We start from the raw sequence: 19611 nt of genomic DNA, 5'->3' as shown, positions 1-19611 counted from the left end.
TACGTTATATAACCACTAAGGGGGGAGTGGGGGGGGGGGCGATAATGAGAAAGACCCTTATATAATCTCTTTATTGGTTTGGCATTTTATAACGTTTAAAGTGGGCTAAACAAAATGGAATTTTTTTCCGAACATCAGAAGAAATTAACGCCGGCAGAGGGCGGGGGCATCTTCGGGTAAGAAAAATCTAGAATCCAGAAAAAAATTAGTGCATTTTTCTGGATGTCATTTTAGCAGACGCGACCACAATGCTTGCAGACAATTTAATTGCACCCACACTTATTGACTTTTTATGGAAAATCAATTACCTGTCCAAAATCAAAAACGCGCTGGGTTCTTTCAAGGATGCTTTGAGGGAATGAAGGCTGTCAAAAAGAGCAATTAAAATGAAAGAATTCAATTAAATTGGTTCAAAAAAACTAGATAGTGAAATTTATTGGGGGTGACTTCAGGTCTGTCGCATTATCGATTTATTGAAGCGATTTTACATGAAATTTTAATGCTATAATAAATTTTTAAATTGATATAAGTTACTCAGATATATTTGACATTATGCCCGAGATGTTTGCAGAATCTTAGTTTTCTTTGAAGCGATAATGTAATTTTACAGTAGAACTGAACAAAAGCACAGACACATTCAATCTACAGAAGCTTAAAATCTTGAAATTGCTTGTGGTTAGAGTGCCGAGAAATTTTTTTAACGACTAGCTTTAACTTTTATATTTTAATTTTCGGAATCAAAAATTTCTGTAGAGAAAAACTCGAGTAATTTTAGATTCTCTTAAATTTCTCGTCTAACAGCACAAACAGAAAAATGGAAGGGGCAACAATGAAAAAGGAACAAAAATAAAGAGCACATTTTTGAAAAGCGCATAGTATTTTGTTTCAAAAACAGCCTTAACTGCAAAATTGCTATATTTTACTCCAAAAAGGAAACTTTTCCAAAGAAAACGGGGAGATATTTAAATTTCTGACCAACAGGGAACAAAACAATCTGAAATTTCAGGTTTTTCATTTGTTTTTGTTTTCTACTGCTTTGTAATATGATAACAGTGGCATAATATATTTCCCTCATAGCGATATTTGACTTAATAACAGCCATGACCAATCTCTTGACAAAAACTTTGACAAAATCTGAAATGTAAAATGCTCCAGCAGACACACAAAACAAACTTGGAATGTTAATTTGTAAATCTTTTTCATTTATGATCTCTTAGTTGAGAATCAATTGTAAAAAATTGAGAAAGAGTGTTTCTCGACTGGTTAGTTGAGCGGTTTTACACTGCTTAAAAACAGACGCTTGAAGAAACGACAGAGAGATTTTTTTTTCATTTTTAAGAGGAAAAATTTGGTTTTAAAAAGAAAAAAATAATTAAAGCAAGCAAGATAAGCCAATGTTTTAATGCTGTAGGATATGACAATTGTCTCATCAAAACATATGAATGATAAAAACATCAATAACTGCTCGATCTGGTGAGTCCATGAAAACTATAGATTTTTATTTTTAGTAATATATATTTTAGGGTAAGCGTGTGATGAAAAAAGATTTTAGGTAAGCAATAGGGCAAATGAAACATTTGTCAATAAAGACTTTCAAATGAATGACATATATAGATTGAAAATTCCTGCTGAAAAAAATAAGTATTGAGGTAACCCTGAATACTCTGAAGATGCAAGCTATATTTGAAAACCTTTCACAGAACGTGCCAAAATTTCAAACAAGGATTTAATTAATATGTAATGGTACGTGCTCTAAAACTGAGGGAGGATAACCCATAATCTTCAGCGGGGGGGGGGGGGGGAGGAGAACACTAACGGAAAAGATCCCAATTCTCGATGGTAACCATTGCTTGTGCTCGCATTTGTTTTCATCATTTCTTGGAACTATGCGATACACTCCTCGCAATTTTTCGAGTTAAATGAAAATATGAACTCAAGATACAATAGTAAATTGCTTTCAACTAAAATGAATGTCTATAGCAATGACCAAGTAAAGGAATAAGGCTTCTTTCCCAATATAGCCACCATGAAATTATAGCCCCCATTAAGGTATAATTACCATGATTGGGGGACTATAGGTTATCTGACCACTAAGCTGGGGTAGGGCGGAGGCTATAATGGGAAAGACCCGGAATAAGAAGCTGGTAAGTTCGTAAGTTTTTAGTACCTAATGCCCGTTGAAATATAATCATCTACAATTAAAATAATTATATCCACATTATGATTTAAGTTGTTTCTAATGGCTAGTCTCTGTATCCGTGATTAAACAATTTTTAGTTGTAGATAAAATTTCCCTCCACCTATTTCAACGCAGATATGCACTAACATTTCCAGATCTAGCTAGTCTCGTCGAAGGTTTCAGTGCAAAAAACTGTCAATGATGAAGTTGCTGAAAATTTTGATCCCCGCTGCGTCCAATACTTGCTCTTGGAAAAATCAAAATCATTTATAAAACCCAAACTGTCTCCTGATAAATTGGGAAATAACTGTGATGTGCCAGGAGGCACGTGCTATATTAAACTGTAACTTTGAAACACAAGCCATCATGTTGATTTTATGAATGACTTCAGTAACTAGGAAATTGATGGCTTTTTCTCGATAGCAAAAAGAGATTTATGATTCAAACCTCGCGAAATATCAGAACGGTTGCCAAGAAACAACGTTGATTGCTAGGCTGTTTTTTGAAACACCACCAACACTGGTGTCAGTAACGCAAGCTGATTGGCTTGATTCTTTCACTTCCGGCCACAGCACAAGTGACAATTACAATAAAAAGAGGGAAATTTATAATATATAAACACGTAACAAAGATTTCAAAGGATTTAACTTTTGTCCAGTGAACTAATGGGATCTATTCTTTTTTGGCCCCCAGCCTAGTGAGCTTATATTTTTTACACCCCCAGGCGCACGTGCTATTTCTTTACATAGTAACGTGCTATAACACAACATATAATTTGTTACGGGGGGCGTAAAACACACTGGGGGGGGGGACAGAATAGATCCAACTAATGGAAGCAAATGTGCGACAATGGTCTGCCCAACGGCCCGGATTGCATTAAAGTTCGAGCAACCAAAGTATAGACAAAGTATGAAAAAATATTTATCAAAGGCTAGGCTGGTTCTTTATATCTGGGATGGCCTCATCCGCATTGTTTATGTCAGGAACCTCGACTATCATCATTTGTAGTGACTGATGTAGTTATGCTGATTGGGTTATTAAGTGTACATACCCCGTAAGGTCTCTGTCCGTATGAGAATATCTCCCACAGAGTCACCCCATAGCTCCACACATCTGATTTGGAGGTGAATGTGAAGAAGTAGATGCACTGGGGGGCATACCACCTCACTGGCCAGTGACCCCCGTCATTTGCCTATCACACAAAACAGTGAGTGCACTCAAACCAAATTATTTCCGATCTTTTCCGTTTTCACCCCCAGTACGTTATTCACCCCCAGTTACAGAGCACGTGCCCTTGCATAGTAAATCAGGATTTATTCGCCCCCCCCCCCCAGCTTAGTGAGCATAAATCTTTTATGACCCTCAGGCGCACGTGCTATTTTCTTACATTGTAACGTGCTATATAACAACATATCATTTGTAACTGGGGGTCACTGGGGGTCATAAAAACACTGGGGGGAGGAGGAGGGCGAAACAGAATAGATCCGTAAATCATTATGTAAAATATGGCACGTGCGTCTGGGGAGTGCAAATAAAATGCGCCCACTAAGCTGGGGGGGGGGGCACAAACGGGAAAGATCCATTGTTTTATAACCGATGCCTAAATTTAAAGGGCTGGCGGGGGAGGGTGGGGGTCGAGTATAAAAAAAACAAACCTTTTCATGAGTTGAGCAATGTCTTTTCGTTATCAAATTAGAATTAATGAAGGTCTTTTTATAAACAAAGTTGAGTCGTAACCATAGTCTTTTCATGGGACTTTTGAGAATTTGAATAGGGTATTTTGGAAACTGATATATTCTAATTTTATTATCAAATTCCAAATCACTCCATGCAAATTCTTAGGTCAGTGAGTAATTAATCTTAAAAGGTTGCGTAACATCCTAGTGATGCCAATTCTGATACACCTCGTCACGATGTGCAAGATCTTCATTTTCGTTTTTAACAAGATCATGTTCACGGTTTGCTTGATAAATCTTGTCATTCTTGAACAATTTTTGACCCAATAGATATTTTTCTTCAAATCTATCCAAAAGTACTGTTAAAGCAATTTCACCTTGTCAAATCAGTTTAATTATGAAAAAAATCTATCTTCAATTTTTCTTTAAAAATTAGTTATATAGATGAACCGTAAAATTTTCTAAATTTTGTAGACAAAAATAAACGGCTCTTATGTGTTCGCATAACTACAGGATGTGACAAATTTACCGCTAATAATGAATATTATTTTTTCCGAGTTAAAAAAGAAAAAAAACTAAAACCTTCCAAATTAAGAGAAAATTCTTGTTTCCTCGAATCGAAGAAGTAACTCCCGTATCCTGTTTACGTATCTATAAAAGTTATGTTTCTTTTTAAAAATTCAGTCATTACCGTTCCCAAATTTTAAAAAAATGAAAAATGAGGTTTTTGCAACTCAACTATTCAATTTAGAGAAAAAGGGATGCACATTCCCTCCTCTGATTGCCTGAAATACTTTCAGTTTAGCAGCTATTAAGATACTTATAATTTAAGTTGAGAATGAACTTCAAAAACAATTTTATATTTTGATATATCATTTTCCGTATTTTGCTGAAAATACAACATTAACGTCACCTTTTAACAAAAATTTTACATAACTGTTTGGACACGTTTCGTAGATACTATCATTGTAGGTGGAACCTTTAGAGTTATATGAGACAAATTGTCTCTCTGTAGATTAAACGCTCACAAGCAACCAGACAAAGGACCAAAAAATGAATATGCGCTATATGAAATAAACAAAAGTTGTTTTGCATCGCAACTCTCTCTCTCTCTCTCTCTCGTTTTTTTAAAATTAAAATGGGCCCGTTGAATTAAATGATGAAAGTAGAAACATTTACTGATGGCAGAAATTTATCAGTTGACGGCAAGTTTTGAGATAAACAAAAATATTGCACATTTACAAAACAATTTGAGTCAAAGTTAAGGAGGTATTTCTTCTTCAAAATAGAAAAAACTTTAGTTTTTTGGTTTCCACAAGAATCGAAATAAAGTTAACAGAAAAAAAATATGATGGCCCAAAAAAGTAACTTAAATTAACCCGCTGATCAAAAAAGAAAAGAATACCAACAGGAGCAAAGTAGCTGATACAGGCGTCGATAGACAGAGTATAACTATAATAATAGTATTGTACTGCTTTTAATGAACTCTTGTGACAATTACAACAGATGAGTGTAGCGGGTTATACGGCTTATTTCTACCACTTCTATCTTATCTAGCACTTTTTTTCACTTTTTGTGAAAAGAGTAACAAATAATGAATATTACAACACGGTAATTATCGCCACCGAGAAGTTATCAACCTCCGAGGCGAATCCGAGGTGTTATGATAACTTCGAGGGCGATAACAACCGTATGGTAATTTTTTTAATCAACACCTGTTCCGATCATTTCAAGATTGAACACAAGTGTTTGTGTTTTACTGGCATTTCACGTTCATTTTTTATGGACAACTACAATTTCAAAGGTAAGTGATTTTTCTTCGGATCTATTCACCGTTTTGTCCTCATGCGCCACCTCCCACTCACACATAAACAATAACACACACACACACGCAACCACGCACACGCACACACAAACACACACACACACAGTCACTTACACACACTTACACACACACAAACACCCCCCCCCCCCCCCCCCACACACACACATGCTCGCGCGCACGCACACACACACACAAGCCCACGCAGGCACGAACACATGCACACACACACACAAACAAACACACACACAACACAGACACACACACGCACACACACACACTCTATATAGACCCACAAACACACACACACACAGACACACACACACACACACACACTCACTCACACACACTTACACACACATAACATACACACACACCACACAGACACACACACGCGCACACACACACGCACACTCACACATACTTACACACACAAACATACACCACCTACATACCACACGAACACCACACACACACACACGCACACACACACTCACATACACACACTTACACACACACATACACAAACACACACACACACCACACAGACACACAAACGCACACACACACATACACAACCTCACTTACACACACACACACAAACACACACCACCTACATACCGCACACACACACACACCACACACACACACACCACACGCACACACCACACACACGATACACACCACACACACACCACACAAGTTTTTTTTAGACTACAAGTTTATCAAACTTTTTCCAACATTAGACTACGAGCTTATCGCCACTCTTTTATCGCCACTCTTTACTTAGTAACAGTGGCGATAAAATAGTGTGATAAACTCGTTGTCTAATGCTAAATGTTTTTCCAGAGTCGATCGGGCATTAAAATTTATTAAACAGGCAGTTTATTTAACAGCTACAATCGGAACATGTGTTGATTAAAGTAATCTTTTCCGTAGTGCCACTGTGGCTCTTTTAAGTTTTGTCCCCAGTCTTATACATCCAATCTTTTTCCACCCCTGCAAAAGAATATCTTTTTTGGTACATACAGGTACTTTCTTTAGTGTTAATAGGATAGACTTTTGCTGTCGATTGTCAACTAGTTCGTTTGAGAAAAACATTCCTATTAAAAATAAGTTCCAAAACATATGAAAGCCATTAATAACTATGTGCTTACATTATATGCAAGAACTAATGACCGTATAAGTTTTAATTTCAAAACTTGGCTTTGTCATTATGTTGCAAAAGAACTGTGTGCGCTAAGTGCAAAGAATATGCTATAACAGTTATAAGAGGGAGTGCAAATTGACGTGGGGAGGCTATAGCAGAAAAGAATCGCCACTGTTTCAGAAGTTTTTTTTCACGGGGTACCAACAAGTTATTTCACTCATAAAATATGCAGCTGTAGTTGTCGCAACATGAGTTGATCGGAACAACTACCACAAAGTTTTCAACGCGCTCACTATGTACTGATAATTTTTAAATGACAATGACGACCTTGTAGTAATAAAAATTTATCCAGAACAATAAGTGAGTTCTTGCGGGTGGAGAAATATGTATGTCTGACTTGAGTCAAAGTTCAGGAACACCAAATCTAAGGTTATAAACCCGGAGGTTGACGACAGTGGAAATTGCCGCTGAATGAGCATAAAGATATTCTGTTTTTTCTGGATTGCCAGTACTCTGTTCATGTCACAATTTTGCACTGTCTGGTCTTATTTTTCAGTAAAATTTATTACAATTGTAAGGAATAAAAGTTCGACTTTTTGCTGCTCGGACTTATCTTCGGTGCATGAGTAATTTTTAGACTATACAAGATAGAAATAGCCTGAGTGAACTCTCTGACCTCAATGTAATCGCAACGAAGACAACAGCACGTAACGAAACTTGAAATATTCTGGAGATGCAATATTTAAGAACTGAATTAGGTTTGTTCTCTTGAAAAGTGCTGGTTCAGCGCTGAATTGTTCTGAGACATAGGGGAAACCGAAACAGTCAACAATCACAGTTGCAACAGTACCCTGTAGAATAGCTGTTCTTACCCTGTAATAGTCTTTGTTGAATGATAGCATCCTCGACATTCCAAAGTCACTGATTCTGGCATGTCTGTCTGTGGCCAAAAGAACATTCCTAGCAGCCAGGTCTCGATGGACGAAACTCTTCCTCTCCAGGTAAGCCATGCCATTGGCCACTTGCAAAGCGTAGTTCATTAACATCTCTACAGGCACGTTCCTAAACACAGACCATTCTTGATCGAATCTTGGATGCTTGGATCTATCTTTCCGTTTGTAACAGCTTTCATCAGAATGACCGCAATTTTGGTTTTAAAAAATTGAAGAAATGAGCAATTTGATCTTGGTTACTGGTTCGGGTTCCAGTGCATATGTGCACTGACTTTAAATTACAAATTAACCTCATGATCGATTATCAACTAATATTCTGTGTAGTATTTGCATACCCCCGTAGACGTGAAAAGGGGTGTAACTTTTGGGATGATATCTAAGTTTGTTTGTAGTGAGAACTTACTTGTGTTTTTTGAGATACTTGTTCAATTGACCAATGGGAGCCAGCTCAGACACCAACATCAGCTCAGGTCCGTTGAAGATGCCTGTAAATTTACACCCATAAGCCTTCCTTAGTCGAGACAGGATGTTAATCTTGCAAAAAACAAAACTTTGTTAATCTTGTAAGATCTTGCAAGAAAATCTTGCAAGATTAACATCCTAAATCGACTAGGGTTCTAACACCAATGTCTAATTTACCAGACGTCAGTGCGCGTATACGCGTTTCCGCACAAAATTATTTTTTATCCGACCATTTTTTATTGGACTGGGTAGAACAAATTTCAACCTGACAAATTTTTACCTGGATATTTTTGAATGTGAGTATCTAATTAGTACCTTGACTGAAGACGGATCTCGGGTTGAGAAATTACCAGTTTTTTTAGACATAAGAACTTGTCGGCATCGTCGTCTTTTCACGCCAAAAAAGGACGAAAGACGAAAATGAAAATATTAATGATTGTTCCGACCCTCTTGAGGGGGGAGGAACTATATACTCAAATGGGTTTTTTTTTTTTTTGTTCAGTGAATTTTCGCCGATCGATACATTCATCGTAGAGAGTTGAGAGTGGTATCATTAGAAAGCTCGTCCAGCGTAGAATATGGAATTAAAAAGATTTTTTTAATTTTCGTTTTCTACAGGGAGTTATCGAGGTTTAAAGTTTTGTGAAAATAGTGTGAATTCCGTTGATTTTTATTCACATTTTACGGAATTTTCGCTAATTTTTGACCAAAATTTCGCCAATTTTGCTAAAATTTGTCAACATTTTTTAAAAACTTGTTGTTGATTTTATTTTTAAATATAAAAAATCTTCTCGGCTTTTCTTATTTTGAATTTCTTCTGAGAACTTCAGAGAAGTAGAGTGAATTCCCGTTGTTTTTATTCACATTTTCCGGAATTTTTGCCTAAATTTTCGTCAATTTTGCTAAAATTTGTTATAATTTTTAAAAATAGTGTCGTTGATTTTATTTTTGAAGACGAACAAGCATTGTTCATTGTTTTGATTTAATTTTTTTGGTCAAAAAATGTGGATAAATATTTCAAAATTTAGCCTTTTTCAACAAAAACAGCACGAAATAAGCTACTTTAGTCCGTTTTGATTAAGTTTGCCGACAGTACACCTCCAAACAACACTCATACAATCTTTGTAGACTCAGAGGGGGGCTATTTCTACTTCAGAGTACGCTGAGAGTGCTCTGTATTTAAAACTTTGCCTTTTTTTGCTAACTTTACTCGTTGATTATCAAAAATGCAGAACTTATTTTGAGTTTTCAACTAACAAATTATCTATATCTGCAACATTCGAAAATCAAATGTTCCTAACGGACAATAAGCAATAGCAGGGCTTGTTTTGGGCCATTCTTGGACTGCTACCACCCAAAGAAATCGGGTTGTAATCAGTCGGTCTTTTTTTTTTTAAAAAAAAGGACCCTTTCTTTAAAAATAAAAAACAGAACATATCGAATCAATGCTCAGGAGTGATAGGTCCAACCAGTTAGCTTACTAAAAAGCTCCAAGCTAATCCATTTAAATTTTAACTTGAAAGTTTATGGTCGTTTCTTTTAAAAATAATTGACTTTTCAATAAATAATGGCTTAATTAAGTTTTCCTCTATTTTTTTCTTAATTTGTTCAACTTCCAGCTTAGTGTCTGCAAAAAAAGAATGCTTCTTCTTTCTACTGATTTAACATTTCTTCTCGGTTGCAGTTTTAAGCCTGAAGTTATTGTTTTCTGGCTTTGATACTACAAGATTTCAGATTTTTGTTTGTTTCGATATTTGCCAGTTTTTCACGTTTCCGAATTTTGTCACATTATCACATTATTGACAGTTCTCTTGTCACATTATTAGCGTTAAAAATAAAGCACAATTGAACATATTGAAATCCTGAATGATATACATAATCATTTTAACGGCCTCGACGCCTCTTTCTTGAAGAAATCAATTGAATTTTTTAATTTTGTTTTTAACTGTCATTTATACTTTGTCGTTTCGGTCGTATGAAATTTCCTGCATAGTGATAACTTTCATTGGCTTTTCGTGGAAGAATAGAAGAACCGATATTCTGATATTAGTAAATAGCTGATGGCTTTCATGACTTTGAAAACAATCGTTTTCCAAAATTAAAAAAAAAAAACTTTTTAACTTCGCAATTTTGTTCTTTTTATGTTTCTTTTTGTTAGCTAATCTCGTTATTTCATTACAGGTCAAATATGACATTATGGGTGTCAAGGGAATAAAAGGGATTGGTGTCCCAAAATCTTTTTTTTTAATGAATTTGTTATGACCTTAGTGGCTTCGACACCGGTTTTTCACAAAAATGTAAATTAGTTTGATTTTTTGTCTTATTTGACGTTCTTTTTGTAGATGCGAGAAATATTCTGGGTAACTGCAGGTCTCGAGGGCTTCCTTTTTTTGAATAAACGACCCTATTCAAATAGTTCTGTTGGTAATTAATGCCTTTTATGACATTGAATGTAATTTTTCTTCGAAAAAAAAATTGAAATTATTTCATACTTTAGCACTTCGCTTTTTTGTCTACTTGTTACCTAGTCTTACTAATGAATGGACACGTACTACTTTATAGCTGTTTGATGAAGGCGCAATCGAATATATTTTGAGGGACAAAATATGGCTCGAGGGTTTTGGCAGCGTTTTCTGGCAAGTTTCAATTGAAATTTTGTTTGTTTTTTTTTGTTGTTCATTTTAGCCGCTTTAAAAAATGAAGAAGGACAGGTCCTAATGCCCTTCTCTAGAAACAGTGGTAATTGTAAATTTGTGGTAATGTTAATTGATTCCTAATGGTATTTATTACTTTGAAGTTAACTGTTTCAAAAAAATAAGTTATATTTTTCACTTTAATGTTTTTGTTCTTTTTTGTATAATTGTTACCAAACCTTTTTATGGACTGGTCGCATATGGTTTCTGGTGATTTATTAGTTATTTTTGTTTAGTTTTAGGTTTATCTGACGGTATGTTGACTTTGTTATTAAATTTAGTTTTTAGGAGGGAAAAAAATTTTTTGATGTAAATAATGTTTGTTGCTGTTGTTGTTGTTTGTTTTTGACGTTCATCTTGACTCGCTTTCATAATATTGACATATTACATCAAGCTAATGCATCAATTTTTAACTCCACTGAGTTATTTGCTTTGGACGCTATCTTATCGTTCATACAGAATTTTTTGAAAAAGACTTTTCGCAAAAAATAATTTTTGGGTTTTTCTATCTGTTCCTCATTTGCTAGACAATTATGCCAAAATTGTGGATGGGCGGGGTCGGAACTTTATGTGCCATCGCACATTACCGAGCCGCCTTGTTTCTTATATTTTCATCGGTTTTGTTCGTCCTCTCAGTGAGGGACGTTCGTTATTCTTGCAAGATTTTTCATGATATTAATATTCCAGCAATGCATTGGACGACAAATTTAATCTTGAAAAAATCTTGACCAATTTAAATTAACAATCTCTGGTTAAATCATCCCGAACCCGCTAGTGTAAAACAGGCTACCGCAAAAGAGCTCCAAAATTATATACTTTTAATAAATATTTAGAAATGAAATCATGGTTTAGTTATGTCCATTCAAGTTCACTGTGACCATATAGTCCATCAATTTGAATGCGAATTATTAATTATGCCTTAATTGAATGAGTACTTCTAATAAAATTAGTGTTTATAAAATATCGGATCTATTCTGTTTTGGACCCCCAGCTTTTACAAATTATATGTTGTTATATAGCACGTTACTATGTAAAAATATTGCACGTGCGCCTGGGGGTCATAAAACATATATTCCCACAAAGCTGGGGAGAGAGGGGGGGAGGGGGGCGAAACAGAATAGATCCAAAATATCTCACCTATGAGTTTGATGACGTTAGGATGATTGAGTTCGGACATGACCTTTGCCTCTCTCAGCATCTGGTGTCTGCTGCTCTCTGCCGACTGCTCCCCCTCCTCAGAACACCTCAGGATCTTCACTGCCACCGACCTCTCCTTCCCACTGTCTAGGTTCCGCAACACACCCTCAAAACAAAATTTATTGACAAATTGTTCCATTCTGTTTCAGGATCTATTCTGTCCCCCCCAGCCTAGTGAGCATAAATCTTTTATGACCCCCAGGCGCACGTGCTGTTTTCTTACATAGTAACGTGCTATATAACAACACATAATTTGTAACTGGGGTTCATAAAAAACACTGGGGGGGGGCGAAACAACAGATCCTTGTCTCAATTATTCCAATCATATTCAGCGAAAAATTGTTTACGTTCTCTTCAGAAGCTTCATCTCTTCAACTCTACATCTCACCTGAATTCTTTCAGTTTTCTAAATTTTGTCGTGTTGACGTCTATTTTGACTCCATGGTCATTTGGCGAGGCAAATACAAAACCAAAAGGTTATTTTGCACCCTCTCAGCGACTTTGTATCTTATTGGTAGCGACTTCGTTTTGAGCCTTATTTCAGTGAGTGAGATCCTAAGTTGGTCAAAATTTGTTTCCAAGTTGATAAACGGAATGCCCAATTGTTTGCTCAAACCTGAAAGAATTTATGTGAAAGACATCATGCCTGACTGATTTTCTCAAAAAAGCAGACGCTGAAATCAATGCATGTTGTTTGTGTTTTTGCGATTTGCCTTTTTGAAAAATTTATTACCATAACAACCAAAAATGTAAATTGCGCACACAATAACAGGCTTGACGTAGCTTGTTTCAAGAAGTCCTACTTGCTCGACATAAACTTCAGAAAGAATAATAATAATAATTGTGGTTCCTGCGTAATCGCAGCGGAACAGCATTAGGCCACAGCGGCCTGCTCTCAGCTGCCCTTTTCCTTATTATTCCCCACATTTCAGACTGATCTTTTTATGAAAACATAAACATCAGACTGATCTTTTTTTGCTCAACATAAAATTCAGAAAGAGAGATGAAGTCTTGGGGAATGAGAGAGAACGAACAAGAGAAGGTGTTATAAAAATTATCCAAGTTTGGTCATCCACTGGTTAGCACACTAGACTTCCAAGTCAGGAATGCAAGTTAAAATTTAGTACATGCACTTTTTGACAGTATAGTTGGTATGCTTAGAACTCCTAACGATGGCCAACTCGTTAACGAAATTTTATAATTCATAAATTGGCCCGCATAAAATTTAATTGCTCCGACCCCTCTTGAGGGGGAGGAACTATATACTCAAATGGGTTTTTTTTGTTGAGACAATTTTGGCCGATCCATATATTCATCGTAGATAGTGGAGACTAGTATAATTAGAAAGCTGGTCCAGCGTAGAATACGGAATAAAAAATATTTTTTTGATTTTCGTTTTTTTTACAGGGAGTTATCGAGGTTCACACTTTTGAGAAAAGTAGAGTGAATTCTGTTGTTCGTATTCACATTTTCCGTAATTTTTGACCAATTTGCCGTCAATTTTGCTAAAATATGTAAAAATTGTTAACAATAGTAATGTTGATTTTAATTTTAACAAAAAAGTATTGTTGACCATTTTGATTTATTTTTTGGCTAAAATTTTGGCTAAATATTTCAAAATTCAGACGTTTTCATCAAAAATTTCCCGAAATTGCTCTCGTTTTATCACATTATCACATTATTGATAGTTCACAAATTACATTATTGGCGTTAAAAATAAGGTGCAATAATCAAATAAAAGCCTTTAAAAGCCGGGATTATGGTTTTAACGGCTTCGACACCTCATTCTCGAAGAGTTTAATTGAATTTTTTACATTTGTCTTTAACTGTCGTTTTTTCTTTGTCTTTCCAGTCGTTTGAAATTTTCTGGATAATGCTAGGTCTCATTATTTTTTGAGGAGGAAAACATGGGCATATAATCTTATTTGAGTAGATATCTGATGGCTTTCATGACTTTGAAAACAACTGTTTTCAAAAATAAATAAAAAACAATTTTTATCTTCGCATTTTCCTTTTTTGTCCATTTTTGACCTAGTCTTGTTAAATGCTAGTCACATATGACAATATTGTTGTTGAGGGAAGGTGCAAGTGTAAAACTAATGTTTGAAAGAATTCTTTATGAGTTTACTGGCTTCGACTCAGGTTTTTCGCAAAAAAAGAACAAACTACTTTTTGATATTTGAATATATTTGACGTTGTTTTTGTAGACGTAAGACATAATCTGCTTAATAACAGATCTCAAACGCTTCCTTTGGACGATTAAATGATCTTATTATTTATTTCGTTTTATAGCTAATGAATTTCATGACTTTGAAATTAATTCCTTTCGAAAAATACAAAAGTATTAATTAATTTTACTTTTGTTACTTTTTTGTCTACTTGTTATACCCTCATTAGTGAGAGGTCGCTCAATTACATATATATTGAGGGTCAAATATGGCTTTACGGCTTTGACAGCGTTTTCGCGAGTTTTGATTGAATTTTTGTTCTTTTGTTGTTCTTTTTGTATCCGCATAAAAATTTAAATAATGACAGGTGTGAATGCCCTCATATAGAGGCGTCTGTGATCATAAAACATTTAGAAAACTTCAATATCGATATCTAATGGTTTTCATTACTTTGCAATTAATTGTTTTTTTTTTTAAAATGAGAGAATTTATTGACTTTGCTGTTTTTTTGTTCCTTTTTCGTCCAAATGTTACCCAGCCGAATAATGGATTGGTCCATATCTTTTCTAGTGAAATAAAAAATTATTTTGTTTAGTTTCAGTTTTATCTGACACTGTTTTGACTTTGTTAATAAGTTTTTTTTTAAATGGGACATAAAGTTTTGGATGTATTTATAGTTTGTTGTCATTTGTTCGTCTTGGTTTGCTTTCTTAATAAAGGCTGATCTCATCAATCTAATGCGGCATGTTTAACTGCACTGAGTTATTTGCGTTGGATGCCATCTTGTTGTTCATACACATTTATTTTTGAAAAAAACTTGATTTTTTGTGGGTTTTCTATCTGTTCCTCATTTGGTAGACATTTATGCCAAAAATGCAGATGAGCGGGGTGAGAACGTTATGTGCGAAAGCACATTGCCGAGCCTCCTTGTTATATTACATTTTTAGTATAGAATTTTAATCAGGCAATCTGTGTAAGCTGCCAAAAGTTGATGTTGAATGTAAGTTGATGTTAAAAAGACCCAAAAGTGATACAGCTTGACTTTGTTTTGAATGTTTCAAATTTTGATTTATACCTGAAACTTGTGCCAATTATTAAAACAATCCTCTGTATTTTTGTATCTGCAACTCTTAAGACGACAAACAATTGAAACGCTCAGAATATGACCACCAATGATCAGACATAAAATGCCATGATTCAGGACTGATTTCCTTTACAGCAATCGTGATTGGGAACACAATTGTTTCCGGACCACGCCATTTGTTCGAAGGACAACAAAAACAACGACAATCTTTTTGTAAGATACCGTCGTTTTAGTCGTTTTGTCGTCGTTTTCTTCGTTTTCATTAGTTTCCATCGTTTACGTCGTCTTTTAAGTGTAAGAAATGATCGTTTCTTCATCATTTTTTGGTCGTTTCTTACATCGGATTTTTTCAAATGAAATCAAAATAGGACCACGCCTATAAAAATAGCATGAAATGCGTACAAAATGCAATAATATAGCTTGTATCTACTATTTCGCACCCAGCACATGTAGCAAGTCACTTGGGAGTTTTTTCCTTTCCTTTTTGCTTTCATTTTCAGGCTACACAGACTGTGAACAATCTACAAATAGGAGCTAATAAAGTCGAAAAACCCCCCGCCTTTTCTTCACAATTGAAACGGAATAAATCAAACAACCTCCAATTAGACCCTAAATTTCGAACTCTTTAGATCTTAAGAAACAGAACGCAAGAAAAACATTTAACTCTATGAACCAACAAGATTTAAAAAATGTTTGTCGTTACGATTTCGGTCATTTTTAGATTGAAGAGCGTTCTGATTTTCGAGAGTTTAAGAAAAAAATCACGCCTTCTGTGCAGCGAAAGTTGAACAAAAATCAAACAAAATTCAATTAGCAGATAAAATTCAAGCTCTTGAGATGATAGAAAACAATAAAATGTATAAAAGTAGACAAATTGACACTTATAGTCTTACAATTGCGGTCATTCTTTGATTTTCGAGTTTTGAAAACTCACTTAATTTTATACTAGAAAGAGTAGCTTTTTGCATCATGGCATAATTATTGTTAGCACAAAATGAGGCGTATGGAACAATAAAAGTTAGGACGTTGCTTGTCACTACAATTTCGTTCACACTTATATTGCAGCGTATTTTTAGTTTTGCTAAAATTTTTTAGTTAATGAGTTTCAGAATCTATACTACCAACTATGTCGCGAAAAATTTATTATCGTTCAATTAAAAAATCATATTAATTTTCTATTTAGAAAGGTTTTTGCATCATATTCTCAAGTCTAAGAAAGTAAAAAACTCAAAAAACTGAACAAAGGATTCTCAACCGAACAACTGTGCAGAAAAAATTTGAATGTTAAAAAATGAGGTAGTTTGTTGAATCCTATTGCTGGATAGAATTCGTAGGGAAAAATTAGAAAAAGACAAAAACAATCAGTAAGTTGGAAAACGACAAACAATTGGCAAATGAAAAAAAAAACATTGGGATTTTAACAACAAGTAAAGATCCATGAGTTACTTCCTAGCGCGGCATAATGATTCCAATAAGCAACGCAAAAGAATGTTCGCCATACGTTCTTGCTAAAACGAGCCATATTGCCTGTGTCATGTGCAAAAATCAGATAACTAAACAATGATTCTAAAATTGTGGAAAATTGTATTCTATTCGAAATCAGAAAACATACAGAAAAACTCATCTGCAATATATAACTAGAAGTTAACAACGGATGAAACCTAATTAAAAACGCCATCTCTGAACTCTGAGTAACGTTAGCATCATGTAACAAATATTTGTGTTACTTGTACCTAATATGTGCTGATTATTTATAATATTACGAGTTTTGCATAATTCAGTACTTGGGATGATCAAACTAATAATATAATGAATTTTTCAAAAGGCTGAAAATACGGTCAAAAAACATATTCAGCAAACTTTACAACCTTTTGAGTGAGCAGCATGCACACATTTAGTCCTTCGAGTGATGTTTCTTGTGCAAACAATTGATGAGTTACATTCCAGTGATTATTACCCAAAATCTAAAACTATGACACATGATTCATGGCAACATCGCCGTAAAATTAGACTGTTTTTTTCAAATAAAACTCGTTGCCATTCTCATGATCTGAAACCTGTTCAGCAGAATATATATCTGCATTGTTTTTTTTTTGGATTATGTGCACGTAAATGGTTGATTGTGCACTTCTTAAACGAGTAAAAATCCTGCTCTCAATAGGAGGTTCGCTTAAATCCATTCAGACAAAAATTCTCCTAAAATATTGTTTAAATTTAATAAAAAGAGATAGCAAACATTTATTTGCTAAAAAAAGTAGGTTGATAGTTGTGGTAAAATCTGCTGTCATTGGAATACCATTCTTTGTCTGATAAAAGTCTACAAAATAACTAAATAGCCCATTTTCTCCAGTTTTGAATTCTTTGTCATTGTTATGAGCTAATTGAAGCATTCAGATGTCCACTAAATCATTACCCGAAAATATGAATGGAAACTGCTTAAATAGTTTTTCGAGACAACAGTTTCATTCAAAGACAAAGTCTAATATTTGGGTCAAAAATTGTTAGGATGCCAAAATTTTTTACTTTGATATTTTAACATTGATTTGGATCAAAGATGATCTATCGTGAATGAGAAATGGAACGAACATTCTCTAATTTGCACTGCCCAACGTTAGAAAAGAAATGACAGTATCTGAAAAGAAAGAAATTAGTGTTTTTACCATGAACCCAGTGCTTCAGCTTGAAAACTTGAGAGAAAAACCTCTTTGAGTTGTAAGAAAAACTCACACGATAGAAAAATTTGCCCCCAACTTAGTTCGAGAGATATGAATCAAATTACGATATGTGAAAATATTTTTTCCTCAAAACTTATTTTTCACGCAAATAAAATAAGTGTGGAAAAGGAATAGATTTAGTTTTTCACTCTCTTCTTTTTATCTGATGGTGGCTGTGAAGAAAACCAAAATCGTGAAAGCAACACTCAAACACAAATCTGATTCCAATGAGGTTATATCCAGAAACTGCAATTCGTAACAGAAATCAAAATTGCATAATTTCAGACATGTTTTTCTTACGTTTTCTGGTTGTAAATGAAGAATAGAATGCCAAAAAGAGCCAATAAGAGCGCAGCTGTTGCACGAAGAGGAAAAAATTGTTTCGTATTTACCTCCATCTCACAAACCTTTCAATTCCTGCACGTGAATCACCCTAGTCTAATACCGACAACTATCCAATGAGGTTATATCCAGAAACTGCAATTCGTAACAGAAATCAAAATTGCATAATTTCAGACATGTTTTTCTTACGTTTTCTGGTTGTAAATGAAGAATAGAATGCCAAAAAGAGCCAATAAGAGCGCAGCTGTTGCACGAAGAGGAAAAAATTGTTTCGTATTTACCTCCATCTCACAAACCTTTCAATTCCTGCACGTGAACCACCCTAGTCTAATACCGACGGCTATCTTGCAAGATCTTGCAAGAATCTTGCAAGAGTCTTGTAAGATTACGCACCATCTTGCAAGATCTTGCAAGATTCTTGCAAGATCTAGCAAGATAGCCGTCGGTTATGCAAGAATCTTGCAAGATAAGTATAATTCATGTGCACGAAAGATTTTCTAACATAATCATATAAAATCTCAAAATAAGTGTACAAAAAGATAAAAGATAGGCAAGTTTTACTAGAGTGCTAAGCAATCGTAGAAAATAAGCAATTTTTTACGAGACTTCAAAAGACCTTACGAAACAATATTTTTCCGGGAGGGTAACAAGATCTATATTTTTTGAAGGATCTTGGAAGGTCTTACAAATTGGCCAAGAGGTCTCGACCAGGGTTGTGGTGTGACCTTAGTGGGCTCACCTGCATGACTACTCCGAAGTTGCCGACTCCCAGTTGATAGTAGAGATAGAGGTCACAGTTCTCTAACACATTCTCCTCTAGACTCTTGCTACTGCTACTGCTAGCACCACCTGCTGATGAGGAGGACAACACCTGTTGCTGATCCTTCCCAGACTTCGATCCCACACTCGAGGAATCCTTCCGAGATTGGTGGGTTGAGGCATCCGGATCTGGACCCTGGCAACCAAAATGAATCCAAGTTAAATTCCTTAGCTCTCAGTCTCTTTAAATAATCTTTGTAAATCGGAAATCAATTCAAATTAAGGACAGATCAGTTGTCACTTGGGACATATTTTTGAACCTTCAGCTCACAAAATCGGGTTTTAAATGCCGACAGATATGTTCCAGTATAATAATCATGACCAGCGTAATTATGTCTTTTAAAGTTGGTTT

The 19611-nt window shown here is 35.0% G+C and overlaps 1 protein-coding gene and 1 long non-coding RNA gene across 5 annotated transcripts in view; one reads left to right on the top strand and one right to left on the bottom strand.

Annotated features, from left to right (window-relative positions):
• Positions 1-19611, bottom strand: part of LOC142335881 (uncharacterized) — a 116499-nt gene that overhangs the window by 2078 nt on the left and 94810 nt on the right. For all 4 annotated transcript variants that reach the window (XM_075384228.1, XM_075384231.1, XM_075384229.1 and 1 more), the window contains 5 exons: positions 19180-19395; positions 12073-12238; positions 8184-8265; positions 7700-7889; positions 3231-3371 (listed from right to left, as the gene is read on the bottom strand). In XM_075384228.1, the coding sequence (XP_075240343.1) occupies positions 3231-3371; positions 7700-7889; positions 8184-8265; positions 12073-12238; positions 19180-19395 (795 nt within the window). The remainder of the gene's footprint in view (positions 1-3230; positions 3372-7699; positions 7890-8183; positions 8266-12072; positions 12239-19179; positions 19396-19611) is intronic.
• On the top strand, positions 3247-19487 carry LOC142335882 (uncharacterized). Its single transcript, XR_012758880.1, has 2 exons — positions 3247-3386; positions 19109-19487. It is a non-coding gene; the product is annotated as an uncharacterized LOC142335882 (long non-coding RNA).

The sequence above is a fragment of the Convolutriloba macropyga genome, chromosome 3 (assembly GCF_964194025.1).
Source record: "Convolutriloba macropyga chromosome 3, txConMacr16.3, whole genome shotgun sequence".
In the NCBI taxonomy this organism is placed as follows: Eukaryota; Metazoa; Xenacoelomorpha; order Acoela; family Convolutidae; genus Convolutriloba; species Convolutriloba macropyga.
This window is presented reverse-complemented; position numbering and strand designations above follow the sequence as displayed.